The sequence below is a fragment of the Emys orbicularis genome, chromosome 3, assembly GCF_028017835.1.
Source record: "Emys orbicularis isolate rEmyOrb1 chromosome 3, rEmyOrb1.hap1, whole genome shotgun sequence".
In the NCBI taxonomy this organism is placed as follows: Eukaryota; Metazoa; Chordata; order Testudines; family Emydidae; genus Emys; species Emys orbicularis.
Genome location: NC_088685.1, coordinates 15,772,611 through 15,797,214, shown reverse-complemented (window position 1 = coordinate 15,797,214; position 24,604 = coordinate 15,772,611). Strand labels below are relative to the sequence as shown.

The following is a 24,604-nucleotide window of genomic DNA, read 5'->3' as shown; positions in this document are numbered from 1 at the left end:
AAAATATTCAGTGTTGGCCTAATTCTGTTCCTATTGAAGCCAGTGGTAAATATCCCATTGATTTCAAAGGGAGTAGAGTTAAAGCAATGCTGAACACTTTGGAAACATCCCACCTTCAGAGCTCTATTCATCCAGCTTTGGCAATTGAATTTGACCAGTCTCCTGGCTTCAGGGGTCAATCTGTCAATAACCTTTGCAGAGTTTGCAATTTCACTCTTTACTTAAATCACTAACTGGACTGACTTTCTTGCTAAACCGGACTGCTGGGCTTTCAGCCAGCACAATGAGATCCATAGACTTCTCTGTCAACCTGTTACATAAGCCTTGGTTTGACAAGCCAGGCACTGCCCCTTTCATTGTATATAGCAATCGTCATTTATTCACTGAATGGGAATTAGCAAATGACTGGGGAGGAGAATAAATTACTTGCAGTCACCTGTTAGTTTAAATACTATATTATAGGTAAGGTCTATGCAGTAGCTAATATGACGGGCATTAGTGCTTCATGCTGCTAATTTCTGCCAACCTACACTGATCATATTTTTATTGCACCCTTTGCATTTTAACCTATGCAGCAATTTGCTTATTGAAAGGCAATGGAGTGGACGGATCCCATTTCCATATTTTTACTTTTTGTCCTGACTGTTCTGTTTATTATGAAAACTGAAAAATTCTGGAATAGCAACTTCCAAGAGGATTTCCCCCCGGGACCAAAGCCTTTACCCATCATTGGAAATCTGCATATAATGGACCTGAAGAGGCCCTACCGGACTATGCTGGAGGTAAATTCTTTTGGTATTTGTATTATCACATTGTTCACCAAACCACGTTATCCCCAAGGTCAGAGGGTATCCTCCATCTCTTCTACCTGTCACTACCCGGATGTGTAATGCAATGTTAAATATAGGATCATTTTCCCTCACCCTGTGCAGGTTGAGCGAGAGAGACAGAGCTTAGAGATAGAAACCTGTAGTGAAAACTGGCCTAATCGAAGGCAATAGCAAAACTCCTATTGGCTTCAATATGACCAGGATCTCACCTATGGTGTCCATTTACTTTGGAATGTTATAGATCCCTAACATCAGTCATGTCCATGAACCCAGCATTGTATATAAATGTTCACATGCTTATACTTGCCACATCTAGCATAAATTTGACAGAGCTACTTAGTCATTCTACTGCATGCTAGAAACTGACACAAAGGTCTGGTTTTCAACTGGATCTGAATAGATTCCACTTTCGGGGGCACACGTTTGCATCAACAAATAAGTCTACTCACTATGAATTCTGGGCGCAAATACAAGTTAGATATTTTACTCTGCAGTTTATGAGTACAAGGTAGATGTTTCAATACTGTAACAGCAGGTGCAAATTTGTATCCACAAACATGCTGCCTTCCCTAAAGATCAGACTCAGAGGAGTCAGAGTTGGGTTGTATGACCATTTCTTTGAATATTTGTCTAAATTACTTTTTGCCACAACACATTTAACAAGCAAACTGGACCAAATAGATCCCTGGTGCAACACCACTGACTTCAATGGATGAATTTGGCCCACTATGTTTATCATTCAGTATTCAAGCCTCTACTAGATACATAGATAAATAGTCTGAAACCTTATACTCACACTGAACTGAAACGTTTAACATTATAGAGAACCCTGACTTGAGAACATATTTTTTACCAAATCCTGCTCTCAGCTGCACCAGCCTAACATTGGAGTAATTGCATCATAGGCAGGGCCGGCTCCAGGCACCAGCTTAACAAGCAGGTGCTTGGGGCGGCCAAGGGAGAGGGGTGGCATGTGCGGCAATTCGGGGGCGGCAGGTCCCTCACTCCCTCTAGGAGCGAAGGACCTGCCGTCGAACTGCCACCGCCGATCGTGGCTTTTTTCTCTCTTCCCAATTGCCGCCGCCGGTCGCGATTGCGATCGTGGCTTTTTTTTTTTTTTTTTTTTGCTTGCAGCGGCAGAAATGCTGGAGCTGGCCCTGATCATAGGGTTGCCAGGCATCCGGTTTTCGACGTTAAAAGTCCGGTTGGCAATGCAGCGGGAGTCCGGGGCTAAGACAGGCTCCCTGTTTGCCCTGGCTCCACACAGCTTCCGGAAGTGGCTGCCAGGTTCCTACGGCCCCTAAGCGCATGGGTGATCAGGGAGGCTCCATGCGCTGCCTTCGCACAGAGTGGCAGCTCCCCAACCACCTGCCCCAGCCCCTAGCCCCTTCCTGCGCCAAACCCCTGATCTCTGGGCCCACCCCAGAGCCCGCACCCCCAGCCGGAGCCCTCACCCCCCTCCTGCACCCCAACCCCAACCCCCTACCCCAGCCCAGTGAAAGTGAGTGAGGGTGGGGGAGAGCGAGCGATGGAGGGAGGGGAGATGGAGCACATGGGGAGTGGGACCTTGGAGAAGGGGCAGGACCTCGGAGAAGGGGCAGGGCAGGGGTGTTCGGTTTTGTGCGATTCGAAAGTTGGCAACCTTACTGCATTATCATCAATGGAGTTACACTGGTTTTATACAAGTGTAGCTGGCTCTGTGGTATTGCTTATAATTAGCTAGAATCATTAACTGTATATCTCCTGTGGTTGTTGAATAATTGTTTTTTTTTAAATTCAATTGCTTTATGAGATGAGTGCAGACAATGAAATGACCAGGCCCGGCCCAAGGACTCAGAAGTCCAGGCATCGGAAAATATATCTGCAATGCAAATAAATCAACTACAAGTTTGGACCAAACAAATCTGGGAAATACAGCTTATAAATAGATTTATGGGTGTGTGTGTACATATAAACAATGAGAATATTTTCAGTGCTAGCTAAAGACTTTGAAACCAAACTCTCCCTGCCTCTTTGAGCCAGCAGAAGAGGAGATTTGATCTGGAAAGCATGAAACAAAAGGAAAATGGTAACATGAGAAACGGAGTTAGGATTTTAAGGTCAAAATGAGGCTAAACTGATTAATAGGTTGGGCAGCTCCTTCACCATGGAGGAGTCCTCAGACCTGCGTAGAGCTAGTATCTCTGGCTCCTGGGTCACCACCCCACATAGCATCTGGCAAACAAGTGGGCGGAGGTATGACTGGTGTGCTGCTGTGCTCCAACAATCCCTAGCTAGTGAAAAGAAACCTGGGGAACCAGTCCAGCCAGCATACTTTAGAGCAGCCCCATGACTGCTCTAAGCTCGGTCTCTGGGCTGCAATAGAACCGGACCTCAGATCAGGGAGGTGCAACCAGCTAACTATAGGGTGACCAGCTTGCAAGTTTGAAAGATCAGGGCACTTTTTTTTTTTGGGGGGGGGGGGGGATCTAGTTGTGTACATAAGACGAAGCCCCTAATATCAGGACGTCTGGTCACCCTAGGGCATTATGACCCAGTGGGAGTTATACGCTTAAATACCTTTGAGGATCTGGGCCTATCAGCATAATTAATAATTAAAACATCTAATGATAGCCTTATTACTAACCACAGGTCCTTTTTCTCTGCACGTAGGAAAGAATTTGACATTGGAATAACATACAGTCATGATGGCAAAATAGTGTTGAACCAGCTGTGAATTTCACTTCTTTCTTTAAGTCATTGTATTTTCTTCCCCATTTAAGCTGTCAAAAAAATATGGCCCAGTCTTCAGCATTCAGATGGGATGCCAGAAAATGGTGGTGCTGGCGGGATACGAGACAGTGAAGGAGGCTCTTGTGAACCAGGCAGATGCATTTGCAGAGAGACCTAAAGTACCAGTATTTGAAGAGCTTTCAAAAGGATATGGTGACAGTTTTCTTGTTACTCATAAGCCTAACTTACTCAAACAAGTGGAATGGTTTCTCTGTGGAGGGAGCGAATGGCTAAGGGGCTGGCATACCAATTTGGATCAGTATGTATGTCAATCAGCATACATTAGGAGTAACTTCAGAGACGCCCATGGACTTGAGGCTAAAAGTGGCGTGAGTGAGAGCAGAAACAGCCTTAATGAGACACGAGTTCCTTAGAACTAGTCATACCCCCTGTACCCATGTCTAAGAGAGACTAAGTTGAAGTCACATGCTGCAGAATTGTAAGGAGATGGACACTGAAATGGCAGCGTTGCTGACTTTCATGATATTGTTGTGAGCCTCATGATATTGGGTGTTTTTCATAAAGCCCCAGCTCCTGGAATCATGTGAAAACATCTGCTTGTATTTTAAAAAAAATAGTTTCTAATGGAACCTGCTGGTGAGTATGTTACAGGTTCCACACTGTACTGCTCCACAGAGGACGTGAGTTGTTACAACCCCAAATTACAGTAGCTTGGCTGTTTAGCTCAAACAGTAGCTGCTAGTGCTTTTAGCACTGGAGGTGTTTGATTTAATCCCCTCTGTATCAGCTGTGAAAGCCCCTATTACACTAGCTCTGGTTGAGATAAAAGCTTGAAAATATGAATCTGAAAGACTGAAAACCCAGAAGGCAAGTACAGAACATACAATTTGTTGTTTTTTAAAAATTTGTTACTTTTTAAAATCTTATGATTTTTTGGGGACCTGACTGGTGACTTTTAATGCTTGGGGTTGACAATATGGAAATAGTCTCCACTCTAGTTTCACTTACACCTTCCCCTGCCTCCCCTTCTGGGTCCTCAGCTACCATCATAGGCCACATAGGATGGTTGTAAATAGGTCTCAGGCAGACAATCTTCCCTATTCGGGAAAGTACGCAAGCAAGTTCTTTACTTTAAGCATGTATTTAACTTCTATTGACATCAATGGGACTTAAGCTATGCTTAAAGTTGAGCATGTGCTTAATACTTCACTAAATAGAGATGTCTTCCTGAATCAGTGCCTCATTGAGTACAAAGGGATCCAGAGGAAGGGAATGTAACTAATGCCACCTTGGGTAGGACCTCTGAATTTGGCCCATGTTCCAGATAGTGATTTTTCTGGATGATTTTGCTAGACTGAGTGATTATAAAGCTCAATAAATATGTTTTATAAATTACAATTTAAGGAACTTAGATAAATTCTTCCATCTAATTGATCACACTGCAAAAACATAGCAAATCAATATCATGCAAAAACCATTCTGATTACTGTAGTGTATCAAAAAAATGTTAATTTATTATGGTGTGTCTTAAGGCTGGAGGAAATGTTTCTCATTTCAAAATGTCCATGATACTGGGATAGAAAAAACAGAAAAAAATTTAGATAAAATTTTCATGACAAAAAATTTCCCTCCCTGATTTTTGACTAGCTCTAGCGCATCAAAATGAATGTTCTGGGTGTAAGGTTATATCTCTAAGAAGTATTTATTTTAATTATTCTGCTGACTTGAAGCTCTCCCTCCACTTCAGGTGTTATTTTTTCTCATGGCAATAACTGGAAAGTGATGCGAAGATTTACTCTCACGACCTTACGAGACTTTGGAATGGGCAAGAGGGCCATAGAGGACCGGATTGTTGAAGAGTACGGATTTCTGATGAAGGATATTGAATCTCGTAAAGGTGGGTGTGTGTTTCACTCCACAGACACTTCTAACTTTTGTTGCATGTGCCTTTGAAGAGGCACCAAGACAAAATTCGTCATCGTCTCATCCAACATCCACCTTTTTAGGAAATGTCACCATCCATGTTGTGTTGATTCTGACATCTTTTTTTCAGCAACTGATTGCACTGCGAAGCATTTTATGAAGCAGTGAGATTTTGCACCACGCTGTTGCTCTCTCTTTCTGCTGGGCACGCATGGCCTGCTGAAGCCAGCCTTTCGATCTAAAAAGTGTGCAACCATAGCCCCTCCCCTTGTTCATCCCCAATCTGTGGGACCTGGAAATGTAAGGCCTCATGCACTGTGAGCCATGTGAGCAGATTTATTAAACACTGGGCCAGATTTTCAGTGGACAAAATGTGTCCCTCCATGTGCGGTTCCTCTATTAGTGACAATCTTTGATTAATTCAGAGGCACCAGGAATTGAAATGAAAGGTAACTGCAAGAACAGAATATCTATAACACAAACACATTTGCTTCCCTAGTTTAACATAGAGCCCTAAATGCCCTTTGATGCAAGATACCCTGGAATAGGAGACATAATCCTAGATCCTCAAAGATGTTTAGGTGTCAATTCCAACTGAAATCAGTATACCTGTGAGGATCTGGGCACTAATATACAATTAGTTTTCTTTTTATTCAGTATTACTTCTTACTTGGCTTTTTACCATTTCTGTGAATTGCAGTAGACAGCTGTTAGATTATTAGAGTTAGTTGGGTGTTTGTGATGACTTGTGGCACTTATCTATATATAGTTTGTGAATGCTTTTTGATTTTATCAGCTCTCTGCATATTTATGCCCTTCCGGCTGTCCTCTGGTGTATTCTTGAATCATACTTCTTGGGCTAAGGAGAGGGGGGCTGGTGTCTGGATGTCTGCCTTTGAATGGGACAGGATCATCAGTTGAATGAGCCTTGCCCTAGTAGAAAAATGGCATGGTTGCAACCTAAGTAAAACCAGTTTTTCAAGTGCGGACTCTGTTGAACGGTAACCGCTGAGAGAAATCCTTGGTTACCTGAGGGAGGTTTTGAGGCTGACCAGGAGGGTCACATGACAGACGGGATTAGAAGTTACAAAAGGAGTAGGTCTGTTCTGAGCAGCTCTGTCACACCAACCAGAACAGGAAGAGAAAACTGACCTGGAGGAGTGAGGTCTATGAGAGGGGACCGGTTAGAGTTACCAACTTTCTATTTGCTGAAAATCAGATCCCCGAGGCCCCATCCCCTCCCCACCTCTTCCCCTGAGGCCCTGCTTCTGCTGTGCCTCTTCCCTTGAGGCCATGCCCCCTGCTCCACCTCTTCCCCAAGGCCACGCCGCCACTTACTCCTTCTCCCCCTCCCCCTGTCGCTCGCTGCTCTCCTCCCTCCCCCTTCCTCATCACTAGATCATCTCCACCTCCCTCCTCCAACCCCCAGCTGGGCTCACTCTGCTCTGGGGCTGGGACAGGAGTTGCAGCCTGGCTCAGAGCCTGCCTCCCTGCAGATAGGAGGCGGCACTGGCTGAGCAGGGGCTAGCACAGGTTGATGACCAGGCGCTCCAACCCCACCCCTGGCAGTAAACCAGACTTTTGGTGTCTGGTCAGTGCATCTGACCAGACACTGCCAGGTCCCCTTTTTGACCAGACTTTCTGGTTGAAAACCAGGCATCTGGCAACCCTCCCCGGGACCCTAAAAGACATTGAACAGATCCCAAAGAATGCTCAAGAGTTGTGAGGAAACTGAGGCATACAGGGAGGGGAGGTGCAGGGAGGGTACAGTTTGGGGGAGCTGGAGGGGTGTGTGTGTACTGGGAGGGAGAATTTGGGGGGGTGCTGGAGGGGTGTTTGTGCACTGGGAGGGGGTATTTGGGGAGTACTGGAGAGGCTATCTGGGGGTTGCTGGAGGGAGACCTGCAGTCTCATGCCTGAGATGGGAGGGAATGTCGCTCCCTGTCATGGTGGCAGGGCGGCTGGCTCAGACCCGGGACACAGTGCCAGCCATCAGTCAGCACCTCCCTGCAGGACTCTGCCCTTCCCCAGGGTTTGGAGCCAGGGTCTGGGTTGGCGGGAACCTGCAGCTGCAGGGAAGGGACCAATCAACTGTGGCTGCAGGTGAGGGACCAGTCGGGGCACAGAGACCCCCTCTTTCTCAGCTGCAATGTCTGCTCCGCAAAAATCCCAGACATTTCCTCTGACTTGAAATATCCACCTGGATAGAGGGCTAGAGTTGCCAGGCGTCCAGTTTTCGACTGGAACGCCCAGTCGAAAAGGGACCCTGGTAGCTCTGGTTGGCGGTGTCGGAGGGGCCCAGGCCTAAGGCAGGCTCCCTGCCTGCCCTAGCTCTGCGCGGCTCCCGGAAGCGGCCACCTGGTCCTTGCAACCTGTAGGTGCATGGGTGGCCAGGGAGGCTCTGCGCGCTGCCCCCGCCCTGAGTGCCTGCCCCACAGCTCCCATTGGCCAGGAACCGCAACCAATGGGAGCTGCGGGAACGGCAACTGCAGGCAGGAGGGCAGCCCATGGCGCCTCCCTGGCCGCCCAAATGCCTAGGAGCTGCAGGGACCTGGCAGCTGCTTCCTGGGAGCTGCAGTAAGTGCTGCCGGGACCCCGAATCCCCTCCTGCACCCCAGCCCTGAATTCACACCTGCACCCCAAACCCCTCATCCCCGGCCCCACCCCAGAGTCCACTCCACCAACCGGAGCCCTCACCCCATCCTGCACTCTGGAACTCCAGCCTGGAGCCCCCTCCTGTACCCCAAACCCCTCATCCCCAGCCCACCTCAGAGCCTGCATCCCCCAGCTGGAGTCCTCACTCCCCCCACCACCGCACTCCTCTGGCCCAGCCTGGAGCCCTCTCCCACACCCTGAACCCTTCATTACTGACTCCACCCAGAGCCTGCACCCCCAGCCCAGAGCCCATACCCCCCCTGCACCCCAAACCCCGCCCCAGCCCGGTGAACGTGAGTGAGAGTGGGGGAGAGCAAGCAACGGAGGGAGGGGGGATGGAGCAAGTGGGGGCAGGGCCATGGAGAAGGGGCGGGCCAGGGGTGGGGCAGGGCGGAGATGTTCGGTTTTGTGCCATTAGAAAGTTGGCAATCCTACGAAGGGCAGAGGATCAAAAAAGAGGAAACGTCTGGGAAAACCTGGATGAATGGTAACCCTAACAGGATCCCACTTCCCGAGAATGGGTACCAGACCATCTATGCCCAGGGAGTGAGCCTAGGGGCTGAAGAAAGTGCCAGAAGCCTACTCAGACCCATGTGAGCTTAAAAGATCACAGAGCCAGCAGATGGGCCCAAACCCAGCAGACTGGTGAGTGTCACGGAAAAGGACCTTGGCCTATGATATTGGTTAAGGCACTAAGCTGGAACTCAGGTAGAGCTGGGGTCCATGCCTACCTCTGCCAGTCTTCAAGAAAACCACTTAATCTTTGTTTGCCTCAGTTCTCTATCTGTAAAATGGGAATTAATAATAATTCTTTTCTCCACCCTTTTCCCTGTCTATTTAGGTTGTGAGCACTTTGAAGCAGGAACTGTTTCTCACTATGTGTATTTACAATGGCTATCACAACGGGGCCATGATCTTGATTTGCCGACATCTAGGTACTACTGTAATAGAAATTCATTGTAATAACTCACTATTAATCATGCTCTTTGCACAATCTCTTCTTGCATTTGAACACTTTTTTAGGAAAGCCCTTTGATATCACTACAATTATGAATGCTGCAGTTGCCAATATCATTGTGTCAATATTACTTGGAGAACGGTTTGACTACAAAAATCCCACATTCTTAAGACTACTAAGTTTGATGAGTGAAAACATCAGGCTGGCTGGAAGTCCATCAGTTACGGTAATTCTGGTGATTTTAAAGTCACTATTCAAGTGCGTGCAGTACACACACAGTAATTGCGTGCTGTGTATTTACATGACATCAAATCATTTCTACCAATCAGAATAGTCCAACAAATAGGAGGATAATACATATGTCTATCTGTCTATACGCCCCTACACTTACCATCATAGTAAGTGGGTGTCTGCCAGATATTTATGGATTTATCCTCACAACATCCATGTGAAATACGAGTTTCCACATTTTAGAGATGGTGAAATGAGGTCCAGAGAGATTAAGTGACTTGCCCTAGGTAACGTAGGAAGTCTGTGACAGAGCTGGGAATTGAACCTACCTCTCCTGGATCCCAACGTATCCTTAATAACAAACCCATTAAAACTGTCTGACAATAATTCATTTGAAGTACAGTGGCAGTTGTGTATCAAGTCTGGAGGACATGAACCAAACTAGCTCTGAAATGAATTCCTTAGTAGTTCATATATTTATATATGTAGATGAAATGAGTTTATATTATAACAAATAAGGGGTAACTGGCTGGGGTTTAGAGTGGCCTCTCATGTAGAAGATCAAACTAGATTATCTGGTGTCCCTACTGGCTACGTCTATACCCTGCTGTTCTGTTCCCTCCGGGGCAATGACAGTAGTAATTAGCAACCAAAAAGCCTCCTTAGGAGAAAGTATTATTTATTTAGAACAAAAGCAATTCAGAGAAAACCAATCTTAAAAACAAGCAAATCTCCTGTCATCATCATCATGTTCCCATTATGCCTTCGGTGTTTCGGGCAGCGATGAAGCTCTTCCACTCCTGTCTGTTTTTGGTTTCAATGGTTCCCCAGCTGTGCCCCAGGTTTTTCAGCTCGGCTTCCACAGCTCTTCGCCATGTTGTTTTCGGGCGGCCTCGTCTTTGCTTGCCTTCAGGTGTCCATCTTATTGCTACTCCAGTGATGGAATCAGTTTCCATCCGAATCACATGGCCAATCCATCTCCAAAGCCTCCTGGCAATGATAGTGCTCATATCTTCTTGGCTGCACTGTGTCAATAGATCCTGGTTTGAGAGTGTTCTGGGCCGAAAGATACGGAGGATTTTTCTCAGGCAGGTTAGATGGAATGAAGACAATTTGGACATGTGTCATACTTTGTCATTCCCTAGCATTCTGCACTATAAAGTAAAGTTGAAAAGTCTCCTGTGTACATGTCTAATTCTTCCCTAAAACTGCCCGTGCGCTGGGCCTGGGCGCCCAATTCCTTCAGACTCTTCCACAGAACCTGCCAGTGTCAGTCTGCCACCTTAGAGTAGTGACCCCCTGGACAGCCCCTGGTGACTGACAACCCCCTACCTCATCAGAGATTCAGAGAACTTATGGCCAGAAGGGACCATAAAACCATCTAGTCTGACTTCCAGTGTATCACAGAACATTAAATTTCACCCAGTTACCAGTGTGTTGAGCCCAATAACTTGGGTTAGACTAAAGCAGTGGTTCTCGGCCCACGGGCCGCTTGTGGCCCAATCAGCACGCAGCTGTGGCCCATGTGACACCCTCAGGGGCATACAGGTAGTATATCTATTGTGTGGATGTGGCCCACATAACACATAGAGAGCTGCGTATGTGGCCCACCATGGTAAATAGGTTGAGAACCACTGGACTAAAGCATTTCAGTCCCCAGGAGACTAAACTGTTGTGTGCCACAGGCAGAGAACAGGAGAGACCAAGGTGCCACCAATGCCTGAGGCCCCTGCAGTGGCAGGGAAATGATTAGGTAGGACATGCCCAGTTGATCCCTTAAGTCTGTACTAGGCTATTCTTATCTCAGAAGTCATTGTGTGGCTTCCTTGTTTGTCCTTCCCACAGCCCTTATTGAATTCAAGCATTATCGTTTATAACAAACATTCCCCTATACTAATATGTGTTATACAGTTCATCTAAATAACTAAGATACAAGTCAGTAATCATGGATTCTTACAGAGCACCTCCTACAGGATTCATAACATTTATTCCATTTCAGCTCTCCCTTCTGTCACAGTGAGTTTAAAAGAGAATCTGTATTAGCAGTAGAGCTGGTTGAAAAATGAAATGAGACTTTTGAAAAAAAATCATTTACTTGTGTTTTTTTCTGTACAAATTTGACATTTCAAGGGTTTTTTTTTTTTTTTTGACTAGCTCTGGTTAGCAATATAGAGCCTCTGAGATACTGATGAGCAGTTCTGATTCCATCCAGTGGACGGCAGTAGTTACACATACACACTATCCAGATTGTTACAATATATTCAAAGTGTGGCTACTTAATCTACCTTCTCGGATACATGTTCAAGCGATAGAAAATTCATGATTGTTTGGTGGCACAATGCCAAAGATAAAAGAACCAGGATGGACAGCAGCCTAGGAATTCTTGCCCAATTCTGTGCCTCAAGACAGGCGGGGCCTCTGAGGAGTGAGGGCTTGTTAGCTGCTCATACCCCCAGGCACAGCAGATAATCTTCCTATGCCTCAATTTCCTTATCTGCAAAATGGGCATAACAACAGTCATGTGCTTTTATGAATTGCTTTTAGATCTTTGGCAGATAAGTGCTATAATTAGTGTTAAGTATTCTCATTACTTATTTTTGCTTACTCTGACATCTTAAATTCTTTCAGCTATATAACATGTTCCCAGCACTTGGATTTCTACTCAGGAATTACAAGATTCTTTTGAAGAACACAAGTGAATTGCATGCTTTTATACAGCGTACTTTCATAGAACACCTGAAAGAACTGGACAAAAATGATCAGAGAAGTTTTATTGATGCATTCCTTGTAAGACAACAGGAGGTAATTATGATCGCTGCAGACTTACATGTTTCCTTTTCATATTTTATATTTTAAAACATATTTGAAAACAATGAAAATTTAGCATTGGTAAAGTATGGACCTAACAAACTAGCAGAGTTGAGCTAATAGCTTGCTATGACTAATGTATACAACAAATTTTCGCCCCAACTTTGCAATAAGAATGGCATGGATGGAACATTTGGCCTGCATGGAGTCCCACTGGTTTCAGTAGTTCAGGAGGTCCACCTATCCAATTCTTGCAGTGACCAGGGATCAAAATCTGTTTCATTGCTAGTTGAATATCCCTCCGTTAATTGCAATTTCCTCAAATGTATTCATTGTTTGAATTTGCTTGACAAATGTCTACCTGATGGAGTAATCCAGAAATATTCAAACTTCTAACTGTTTTGGTTACTTGTGATTGATCAGATTAGTCACATAATATTTTTTCTATTACTATTTTATTATTACAATAGCACCTAGGAGCCCTAGTTATGGGCCAGGACTCCATTGTGCTAGGCAGTGTACAAAAGACAAAGTAAATAGCCAGTCCCTGTCCCAGAGAATTTACAGTCTAAGAGTAAGACAAGAGACAAGAGATGGATATGGAGATGTGAGGCGATGTGGACATGAGGGAGCACAAGGAAACAGTGAGACAATATTGGTCAGCATGATAGGCCATGGTGTCAGTAGACCAGTGGCCTAACTGCTGTCAAGCTTTCTGTAGACATCACAGCAAAGGAGAGTTTTAAGGGGGGATTTAAAGAAGGAAAGTGTGTTAGTTTTAAAGATGCTTGTGCGGAGCTCCTTCCAAGTGTTTGGGGCAGCATGGGAGAAAGGAGCTGACTGAGGAGATATCTGAGTCATTAGCGATTATCTTTGAAAAGTCATGGAAGATGGGAGAGATTCCAGAAGACTGGAAAAGGGCAAATATAGTGCCCATCTATAAAAAGGGAAAGGACAACCCAGGGAATTACAGATCAGTCAGCTTAACTTCTTTACCCGGAAAGATAATGGAGCAAATAGATAAGCAATCAATTTGCAAACATCTAGAAGATAATAAGGTGATAAGGAAGAATCAGCATGGATTTGTCAAGAACAAATCATGTCAAACCAACCTGATAGCTTTCTTTGACAGGATAATAAGTCTTGTGGATGGGGGGGAAGTGATAGACATGGTATATCTTGACGTTAGTAAAGCTTCTGATACTGTCTCGCATGACCTTCTCATAAACTAGGGAAATGCAACCTAGGCAGAGCTACTACATGGTGGGTGCATAACTGATTGAAAAACCATTCCGAGAGAGTAGTTATCAGTGGTTCAAAGTCATGCTGAAAGGTCATAACGAGTGGGGCCCCGCAGGGATCAGTTCTGGGTCTGGTTCTGTTCAATATCTTCATCAGTTATTTATATAATGGCATAGAGAGTACACTTATAACGTTTGCAGATGATATCAAGCTGGGAGGGGTTGCAAGTGCTTTGGAGGATAGGATTAGAATTCAAAATGATCTGCACAGACTAGAGAAATGGTCTGAAATAAGTAGGATGAAATTCAATAAGGACAAATGCAAAGTACTCCACTTAGAAAGGAACAATCAGTTGCACAAATACAAAATGGGGAATGACTGCCTAGGAAGGAGTACTGCGGAAAGGGATCTGGGGGTCATAGTGGACCACAAGCTTAATCTGAGTCAACAGTGTAACACTGTTGCAAAAAAAAGCAAACAACATTCTGGGATGTATTAGCAGGATTGTTGTAAGCAATACATGAGAAGTAATTGTTCTGCTCTACTCTGCGCTGATTAGGCCTCAACTGGAGTATTGTGTCCAGTTCTGGGTGCCACAATTCAGGAAAGATATGGACAAATTGTAGAAAGTCCAGAGAAGAGCAACAAAACTGAGTAAAGGTCAAGAAAACATGACCTATGAGGGAAGATTGAAAAAAAAATGGGTTTGTTTAGTCTGGAGAAGAGAAGACTGAGAGGGGACATGATAACAGTTTTCAAGTAAATAAAAGGTTGTTACAAGGAGGAGGGAGAAGAATTATTCTACTTAACCTCTGAGGATAGGACAAGAAGCAATGGGCTTAAATTGCAGCAAGGGCGGTTTAGGTTGGACATTAGGAAAAACTTCCTAACTGTCAGGGTGGTTAAGCAATGGAATAAATTGCCCAGGGAGGCTGTGGATCTCCATCACTGGAAATTTTTAAGAGCAGGTTAGATGAACACCTGTCAGGAATGGTCTAGATAATACTTAGTCCTGCCACGAGTGCGGGGGACTGGACAAGATGACCTCTCAAGGTCCCTTCCAGTCCTATGATTCTATGAAAACACGAGAGTGCTTGTTTGAAAATGTAACACATGGGCAACGTAGGCTGGTGTCACTGGTCAATTGGAGCCAGGACTCGACATCTTAACAGTGAATGAGAGAAGATGGGCAGGGTGGGAATTGGTGGTGAAGGGCCTTGAGAGTGAAGACTTGATACATTTGAGAATTGGTCCGAAATTCAATAAAGACAAAAACTGCATTTAGGAAGGAAACATCAAAAGCAAAAATACAACATGAAGACTCATTGACTAGGCAACAATTCTGCAGAAAAGGATCTGGGGGTTATAGTGGATCACAAATTGACTGTGAGTCAACACTGTGATGCAGTTGAGAAAAAGGCAAATGACATTCTGGGATGTATTAACAGGAGTGTCATATGTAAGTGGCAAGTGATAATTGCCCTGCTCTGCTCAGCACCGGTGAGGCATCAATGGGAGCACTGTGTCCAGTTTTGGGCACCAGATGTGAACAGAATGGAGACAGTCTAGAGGAGAGCAACAAAAATGGTAAAAGTTTTAGAAAACCTGACCTATAAGGAAAGGTTGAAAGAACTGAGCATGTTTAACTTAGAAAAGAGGATGCTGTGGGAGGACATGATAATAGTCTTCAAATAAGTAAAATGTTGTTATAAAGAGGGCAGTGATCAATTGTTCTTCATGTCCTCTGATGGTAGGACAAGAATTAATCAGGCCACTTTGAAATGCACTTTCTCTTAATAGTCTTGCCAGGAAAAGTCAATATCTCAGATATTTGCAGAAAGATTGGTGTACTTGGTCAAAAGGAACCGAATTTCCTGTGGAGTTTTTCTTTGTTGCTGGATTATTTCCCAGCTGCCCAGATGTGCATACAATTCACATGCGTCACAAAAGAATAAGAGAATGAACTACAAATAACAATAAAGTATAAAAAGAGCAAAAAGAATAGGGCATGATTGTGACTTAATGGATCAAGTATTGGAGTGGGACTTGGATGATTGCTGGCTCTGCCGCTCATCTTCTGGGTGACCTTGGATAAGTCATTTAGTTTCTCTGTGCCTCCAGCTCCCCATCTATAAAATGGGCATATGACATTTGCCTCCATTATAAGCACTTTGAGATCTACTAATGATTGTTTATGAAATAGGTATTAATGTTATTAAGAGTCCATTTGCATTGCCACTGAAGCCTCTAGCAAAGATACAACTGACACCAAGAAGAGTGGGATCACTGTCCAGTAGGCTTTGCATATGTAACCTTCACTGGCCGGGACTAATTCAGTGCAGAATATTTCACCATAATAGTGTTACAATAATCACCTGTCCTGATCTCCATTGTTTGCTTAGATGCATGAGTACAGATGGTTGATTGTGCAAGATGGCAAGCTGCACATGTATGTGTCTGAGGTTGGATTCAATCACATATGGATTAATTGTCCTGAGCTGACTTAGTTAGGTCTGGAAGACCATAGATTGAACTGCACTCAGCATGTTAGCTTCCTCAGCCTATGGCACTCGGGCTGGTTGTGGTTGCGTAGGAAAAATACACTTCTCTGTGAGCTTGATTGTGGAAGGTGATGAGCACTCTGACTGTGATCCAGTGAAACACTTAAAATATGCTTAACTTTAAGCATATTCCTGATTCCTGGCATCAGTGGCTCTACCCTTGTGCTTAAAGTTAAGCACATGCTTATGTGCTTTGGTGAATTGGATCCGGAGTGCTCAGCACTTTTCAGGACTGATCCTTAGTAGAGAAGATACCTATATGTTTCTGAGGGCATCTGATCAAAGCCCTCTTGGTTCTTTTACATTTATTTTTTACTATATACTTTATTATTTAGTAAATATGTTTTAGCTCTCTATGTTATAACTGCCCACTGGAGTTCTTAGTGTGTTCATCATTTTTTTTCAGGAGAAAAGTAATCCCAATGGATATTTCCATAATGCCAACTTAATAAGACTTGTGACCAACTTGTTTGCTGCTGGAATGGAGACCACTTCCACCACGCTGCGCTGGGGACTTCTGCTAATGATGAAATACCCCCAAATTCAGAGTAAGTGCCTTTGTGACAGCCGCTAGCTTGGCTGGCACAGGAGGGTTGAACAGGAAAGCTGGGGAGCTAACAGCATAAACTGCTACAGCGTTAGAGCTAAAGAGTCAGGCCTGACCGCAGAGAGCTGTAACAGCTCCATATCCTCAGTAGATCAGGCACAGAGTGGGACATGGAACACCCACTTACCAGTGGGTTATGCTTTTATTTCCTTAGAGCCAGATTCTGATCTCAGTTACACCTGTGTAAACCCAGAGCTATTCCATTCTACTCATTAGAATTGCTCCAGACTTACACTAGAATTTTGCTCTTGAAAAGCAGAACAATTCAGAGCAGAATTTAAATGGTCATAACTGTGAACACAGTTGTAATAATTGAGACCACACAGACCTACTTGAATTGTGAGCCTACCCCGTGGAAAGTGGGTGAAGGGTCATGAATTGTCACAATCACGTGTTATAGATAATTGTTTAAGAAAAGATTTAAGAAGGAGACAAACGGAATTAATTGAAACAGGGGGGAGGAGGTGTCTACTGGACACTGTTATGAGCATGACTAGTAAACAAGAGGAAAAGGGAATCAGAAATCAATGGATCAAAATTGTTACTTTGGAAATTAGACGTAATTGGTGCACAAAATAATGAGAGGATGGACCGTTCTACCCGCCACTCTTGGGGTGGGCCTTAAAAAGACACTTGGGAAGTTAAAAAAGGAACTTCTACAACCACCGCGATTGCAGCAGAAGGATTTTTACCACAACACTCAGACTTTTATACGCCAGTAGGGATGCTTGACCATCACCACTGCCCCAGCAAGGACCCAACCCGATACATGTGAGATCTTGTTCTGTCTTTCCCTTCCTCTTGTGTCTCTTTCCATCCCACACAATCTTCCTCCTCTCCTCTGTGTGTGTGTGTGTGTATGTGTGTGTGTGTATCCCTCAGCTTTTCACCTGATCCTGAAATCAACTGAACTGTACTGCACCAGCATGACCAGGTGAGACAACCCATCCAGATCTGGTTGTCCTAAGAAGGACCAGTGAAGGAGACGGACCTTAGCTGACCAACCAGATGATGTTCCTGGTCGAGGAAGCAAGCTGGGGTCCAGAGCAACAGCTGTCATGGCCCAACCTGCCAGTCTAAAGCATCTATCTGCCTGTGACTGACCTGCTGCCCTGTATTCTGAGAACATCAACAAAAGCTGTATTTCCCCCACTTGTGCTATCATATCTCTTCTCTCCCCTCTGTTTCTGTGTGTTTTGTCAAATTTTGCCTTCCCCGCCCCCCAGAAAATAGACAAAGCTTTTTTGAACATTTCTATGGTGGTTCCCCATATTCCATCCAGCTCTAATTACTTGTTAAATCCCAGTGGTATGTTCACCACTGTACAAAACAGAAGACAGAGTCCATGCCCCCAAAGAACTTCCAGTCTCAGTAGACAGGCAAAATAATACAAGATACAAAGGAACTGATCGTACCTGTGGTGTGTTATGGCAGTTTTAGTAAGCCATGCAACAGCTTGCTTGTATGCCTTAGAGAGACAAGGTGGTGAGGTAATATCTTTCATTGGACCAACTTCTGTAGGTGAGAGAGACATGCTTTTGAGCTTACACAGAGCTCTTTTCCAGTCAAAATGGTGTACTCCATACGGTGTGACCTCATAGGAGGCACATGCGAGGTCCTGTTGTGCAGAGGTTTGTTCTACAAAATAGAATCCTCCATGGGGGCTGGAAAGAATTGTCCCACAAGCCAGATTCAGCCTGCCAGCTGCGCAGCACAAAGTAAGTCGGGCATGACTTGCATATATAGACCACACACCACCAGCTCTCATTTACTTCACTACAGCTCCACTGGTCTCAATGGAGTTACTCCTGATTACAATGAGGTGAGGTCAAACTCTGGCCACCTATGTTCTGGAGGACCCAGAGTTTGGTTCTATAATAAAGCAAGGTTTTTTTCTGCTTGCTGGTTTTATTTTTATGCTTTTTCAGTTGCTTCCCTTAACTCCTTTCTCTTTGGCTCTTATAATCACCACACACAAAAACATTGCCTGCACATCTCAAACTCTGTTTCTGACATTCACAGGATCATTCCTTTCCAGTTCTACTTGGTGGCTTCTTGCCTGAAGGCTGCTTCAGGGCACCACGGGAAAAATCCTTTGTGCATGAAATTGACAGAGTCGACAGGGAAGCCTCAGTTGCAAAGGCATTGAAAACTGTTTGATCTGTGATTAGTAAAGATTTTATTTCACAGTGGCCCACAGCCCGTTCCCGTTTCTTTGATTAAGTACAGAAGGGCATGATCTAGTGGTCTGACACAGGCCTGGGTGCTAGGAACTCCTGAATGCTGAACTTGTCTGTGGCCTTGCCAGCCTCTGTGAAAATGAGGATAATAGTACTCATGAATCTCGGGATTGTTGGGAAGTTAACTAGTTAATGTTTGTAAGTGCTCTGATGGTTAAAATAGAACTGTGCAAAGATGGAAGTTCCATTCATGAAGGCTTTTGAGATTCCCCCATAGGGGAAAATTAAAAAAAAAAAAAAAAATATATATATATATATATATATGTTTTGGGGCAATTGAAATATTTTGTTTCAACAGAATCAAAATGTTTCATGTCAAAAGTTGACATTTAAATTTTGTATTATATTATCATATAAAATGTCATGTAATACAAAAAAATTAAAATTTCTAAACAAAAAGTAGTTTCAGACCAAAAAAAATCAAAATATTTCACTGAAAAAATGTTAAAAATGCGACATTTTTGACATTGCCAGAACGTACTTTTCCTCAGTTTTCTTCCAGAACAAAATTTCAACAGATTGACATGATTTCATGAAGCATTTCAGTTTTAACAGAAGGACATGTTCCAACAGAATGTGCCATCAAAGTTTCTGCAACCAGCTCTAGTTTAAATGACTGTCTATTATTCTTTGGCAAGCCAAGTAATAGGATAGGTTACCTGTGTTTTCAGAAGTTCTCTATTTAGTTTTGATATTGACAAATAAATGTTTATAAGCTCTAATATCATCAGTACCCCATTATTTCTGGAAAGAGACAGATTTTGGAGAGCTTACAATAGCACTTTAACATGCGCTTGTGCACCTCTCAAAGCCACAATGCACAGCATTTCTTGGAGATAACTGAATCCTGATCTCTATTATATTTTCTCAGGCAAAGTCCAAGAAGAGATCGCAAGAGTTATAGGATCAGCCCAGCCACGAATCGAACATCGAACTCAAATGCCGTATACGGATGCAGTTGTCCATGAAATTCAGAGGTTCGCTAATATCCTGCCCATGGACTTGCCTCATGAAACTACTGAGGATGTTACTCTTAAAGGCTACTTTATTCCAAAGGTGAACAGTTTGTGGTATTGCTTTTCTTGTGTTCTGCGACATCGTTAAAGTCCCGGTTCAGCTGATTGACCCTTTTAAGTCCTGGTTCATTGATTAATGTTGAATCGCATTGGAAATCCCATGGCAGTATTTGCCATAGCATCATTCACTTACTGTAGCTTAAATGCTTATACCAAGCTATAGTCAAGAGACCATATTGACCTATGGAATAACTCCACTGACTTGATTTACAGGGAACTTACATCATCCCCTTACTGGCCTCTGTACTGCAGGATGAATCTCAGTGGAAGAAACCAGATACATTCAGTCCTGAGCATTTTCTTGACTCCAAAGGAAAGTTTGTAAAGCAAGAGGCTTTCATGCCTTTTTCAGCAGGTACTTTCTATTTTCATTTACTGCTGTGGGGATAGATATCCAAGAATCAACAGACTATAACATAAACTTGTGAGTCTTTAAATCTCATCCTCTGTTTCCCGCTTATGTGAGATAATCTCCCATTTTAGACTGTGCTACTGCTGAAAGCACATGTGCACCATTGGGTACTCTAATTTGCAACTTGAGGGTGCTGTTAGAGTCCCAGCTGCTTTTAAATGATCATATATCAAGGGGAACCTGATAACTGTCTTCAAATGTTCCCTAATAAAGTTGTGGAATCCTCGTCAGTGGAGGTTTCTAAGAACAGGCCGGACAAACACCTGTCAGGGATGGTCTGTGTATACTTGGTCCTGCCTGACTGTGGTGGGGGATAAACTAGATTACTGTGATGGGGTCCCCGGGGTGCAAGCTGGACTGTTGAGCCGCTGAGCCCTCTGTCCCACCAACTTGGTATCCCTCTCACTCTGTGATGCTGTTGTCAAGCCACAAACCTCTGGCAGGTACTGCACTTACACAGAAATCCACAGGCAGGGACATACCTAACTGAGTTATATGAATGCTTCTCCCAGCCACTCATGAACCAACAATAGAGAGGCTCCAGCCAATTCCCCCCAGCTCCCCAGTCTTGCTCCCCAGAACTGTACCATCTTGCCTTGGTCAGAAGCCTGACCACTGTAAGTTCATTATTCAGTCTGCCCCTCCCTCGATGGGGAAACGACACACACTAGCCTTTGTAAACTGAGCTGAGATAAAATAAATAAATAAATTGAGATATCCTATCTCCTAGAACTGGAAGGGACCTTGAAAGGTCATTGAGTCCAGCCCCCTGCCTTCACTAGCAGGACCAAGTACTGATTTTGCCCCAGATCCCTAAGTGGCCCCCTCAAGGATTGAACTCACAACCCTGAGTTTAGCAGGCCAATGCTCAAACCACTGAGCTATAAAATATAAAACAGATTTATTACATACAGAAAGATTTTAAGTGATTAGAAATAGCAGGCATAGAAATCAAAGTTGGTTACTTAAGAAACAAAAATAAATTTGTAGTCTGAGGTCTACAAACTAAACAGGATTTGAATCAAGCAGTGTCTCAGCCTAACAGAGGGTACAAGCAGGTCACAGATCCGCAATGCACAGGCTGGGACTGCCTTCCAGCCTGGGACCACCCTCCCCCAGTTCTGTCTTTGTCCTTCAGATGTGTTTCCAGGTGTTGAGTTGTGGGGGGAGTGTGGCCAAGTGATGATGTCACTTCCCCTCTTTTATAGTTTCTTCCAGCTTACTGGAAAGATCTATGCTGTGACTTGGGGATCAGTCAGTCCCCATTGGTCAACAGTCTCCATTGCATACGTGCTCTCCCAGAAGTCTCCATTGTATACAGTTTCTGGGATAGTGGATTCTTTCCTTGATGGGTGTTGATGAGCCATTAACCGCTGTCTGGCTACTTCATTGTTGTACCTGAAAGGCTGGTTGTGGGTGTACCCGACCTCACAACATATTTCACTAACACAGACCTTGCAAAACTTCATAACGTCACATACAGTGACAGCACATACAGTCCAACAGGATATTAATGTTCAACAGATCAAGACTTTTAAAATGATACCTCACAAGGCATACTGTGTACAAAACATATCCTAATTATAAGACAGTGGTGAATATGTGGGTTCCAGGATGCTGCTTTGAAGTATAGAGTTTCACAATGACATCTCGAGCCCTACATTTCTGTGATTCTATATAGCAGCTATGACCCGGATGGGTTATTATCCGCCTATATCTGGCTGGGAGGTTGCGATCATTCCTTTCTAACGAGGATCTTGCTAATCCTCCGTGCCTTTGTCACTTCACTATTAGGCTACTCTGATACATTCTATGGCTCCGATTAAGGTGATCATCAGTTGACTTCAATGGGACTTAAGCACTTGCTTAAAGTTAAGCACTGTCCTGAACTGAAGCCTATCTAGGTATGTTTACACTGCAATTAATAACCCGTGGCTAGCCTATGCCGGCTGATTCGGGCTTTGGCTAATGTGCTTTTTAATTGTGGTGTAGACGTTTGGGCTTGGGCTTGACCCCAGGCTCTAGAATCTGCAAGTTAGGATGGTCCCACAGCCTGAGGCTAAAAGTCTACACTGCAGTTAAACAGCCCTTTAGCCCAAGCCCCACGAGCCTGAGTCAACTGGCTGGGCCAGCCATGGGTGTCTAATTGCAGTGTAGACAGACCCCTTTGAGGTTACACCGTAAATCAACTCAGAAGCTGAAAAAAGTGCAAATTGCGGCAGTTTGCTTAAGTGGAGTTTCTCATCCTGATCACAGGGCCCCAGTGTTCTGTGGTGTGTGCTCTTGGTCTGTGGGTGCAGTTTAAGATGTCGATTTTGACTAGAGCTGATAAAATATTGTTTGCAACTGTTGCCTGATTAAGGAGGTTAATGTTATTAATTTGGATAATATGGGCTATAGGCTCGCCAATTAATCTAATAAGAAGACAATAAGGCTCTTGTGCCAGAATCAGACTACACAGAGTTTGCAAAGGACCCTCGGGGGTATGACAGGACGCTCACACTGAGACAAATGTAGTCTTAAAGACTTTTATTGATATAAATGGAATTATAATCAAATAGCAATCAAATGGTAAAATAAGCAGAGTTACAAATGCAATACTATTATTCTAAAGATCCATATAGTATTATATACTATACAACTTTTGATTACTATATTGACCAGCCTCGCCTCTGACATGCCAAAAGGATGGAGATTCCACCACCTCCCTAGGTAACACATTCCAGTGCTTCACCACCCTCCTAGTGAAATAGTGTTTCCTAATATCCAACCTAGACCTCCCCCACTGCAACTTGAGACCATTGCTCCTTGTTCTGCCACCACTGAGAACAGCCGAGCTCCATCCTCTTTGGAACCCCCCCAACTATTTACTTGGTTGAGGTTTTTTAATTTCTCCTGGAATAGAGGCCTGGAAAATTATTAAAAAACAAAACAAAACAACCCCTCCCCCCTATATTATTGGCTGCACCAGTAATATTTTTGAAGAGCAAATTTGTTCCGATTGAAAGGTTTAGAATGTAATCAATTTCCATTTTTTTTTACTAGTAGGTGTATTTATAGGAAGAAGTCCTGTTTTATGTCACACCTGTTTATTCTTGAAGTAAATCCATGTTTAAACTCTGGATTTACCCCGTATTACTAAGAAGTAGTGCTGTGGTTTTTATTCCTTCTTAGAGTTAAACAAGCAACTGTTTTTTATTGTGCATTTCATTACAGGTCGGAGGATCTGTGCAGGTGAGAATCTTGCCAAAATGGAGCTCTTCCTCTTCTTTACAAGCCTCCTGCAGTGGTTCACTTTCCATCCTCCACCTGGAGTTACCAGCTCAGACCTAGACCTCACCCCGGCAGTTGGGTTTACCACGCCCCCAATGCCCCATAAGATCTGTGCTGAGCCACGTTCTTAGAGCTCCTTGCCTTAGGCCAGGTCTAACTACAAAGTTTGGCAGATATAGGTATGATGGTCAGAAAATCACATGCCTGACATAGCTATGCCAGCAACACCCTCCCCCCATCCCCCATGTAGATGCAGTTTATACCAAGAGAAGAGTCTTTGTGATGATCTACTTTATGTTGTTCAGGGAGGTAGTTTAAGGTCCTGGCAAAATATCTCATTTTGCCAGCATAGGCTGGGTTTCCACTACAGGGCTTTGCTGGTATAGTTACACCAGTATAGCTGTATCAGCAAAGCTGTTGTGGTGTAGACTAACCCTTACTCATGTGTATCTTCAGTCCTCCCTCTGCAGACTCTCTCTGGTACACGGCCATGCACTGGCCTTTGGCTGTTGTTTGGCCCATGGTTTGTTAGGACCCCATCCTAGCCTCAGTTACACCAATGGGCAACTCCATTGACTCCAGTGACATTAGCAAGTTTGCACAGGTGTAACTGGGACTAGAGTCTTGTATTGTCTGTTACATTGTACAACCTGATAGGAGCCTCTGTGCCTAGCCCAGAACTTGGCCATTCGCAATATCACACATTACTGTGCAACGAAGAGGCAACATCCACCGGAGCGGGAGCTGAAACAGCATAGACTGATGCAGAACACACGGTCCAATGTCCTCTGCACCAAAATCCCCTGGATGTTGCTATCTCCACAGATGCTGACCCTGCATCTTCAGTTGTTATTACTCCCTACGTTGGTGATTTCCAACTTGGTGGGAGGGACATAGGAGAAGTGAGGAGTCTGCTCTGGAGGGAGATGTGGTGATGACATTCAGTAACAAAAAAGAAACCTCTGCACTCCCAGGGCTGCCCCTGACCTCTGAGACTATGTCTATGCTAGGGGATCACATGTGTTGTACCTTGTATAGGAAAAGCACATTGCACA

The 24,604-nt window shown here is 44.2% G+C and overlaps 1 protein-coding gene across 1 annotated transcript; it reads left to right on the top strand.

Moving 5' to 3' along the window:
- The first annotated feature begins 596 nt into the window (after positions 1-596).
- Positions 597-23,780, top strand: LOC135876689 (cytochrome P450 2K4-like). The gene is made up of 9 exons (XM_065401978.1): positions 597-782; positions 3,593-3,755; positions 5,311-5,460; positions 9,165-9,325; positions 11,959-12,132; positions 16,348-16,489; positions 19,660-19,844; positions 20,078-20,219; positions 23,493-23,780. Exons 1-9 carry the CDS (start codon positions 597-599, stop codon positions 23,678-23,680), a joined length of 1,491 nt encoding a protein of 496 aa, XP_065258050.1. The 3' UTR covers positions 23,681-23,780.
- Positions 23,781-24,604: the final 824 nt, after the last annotated feature.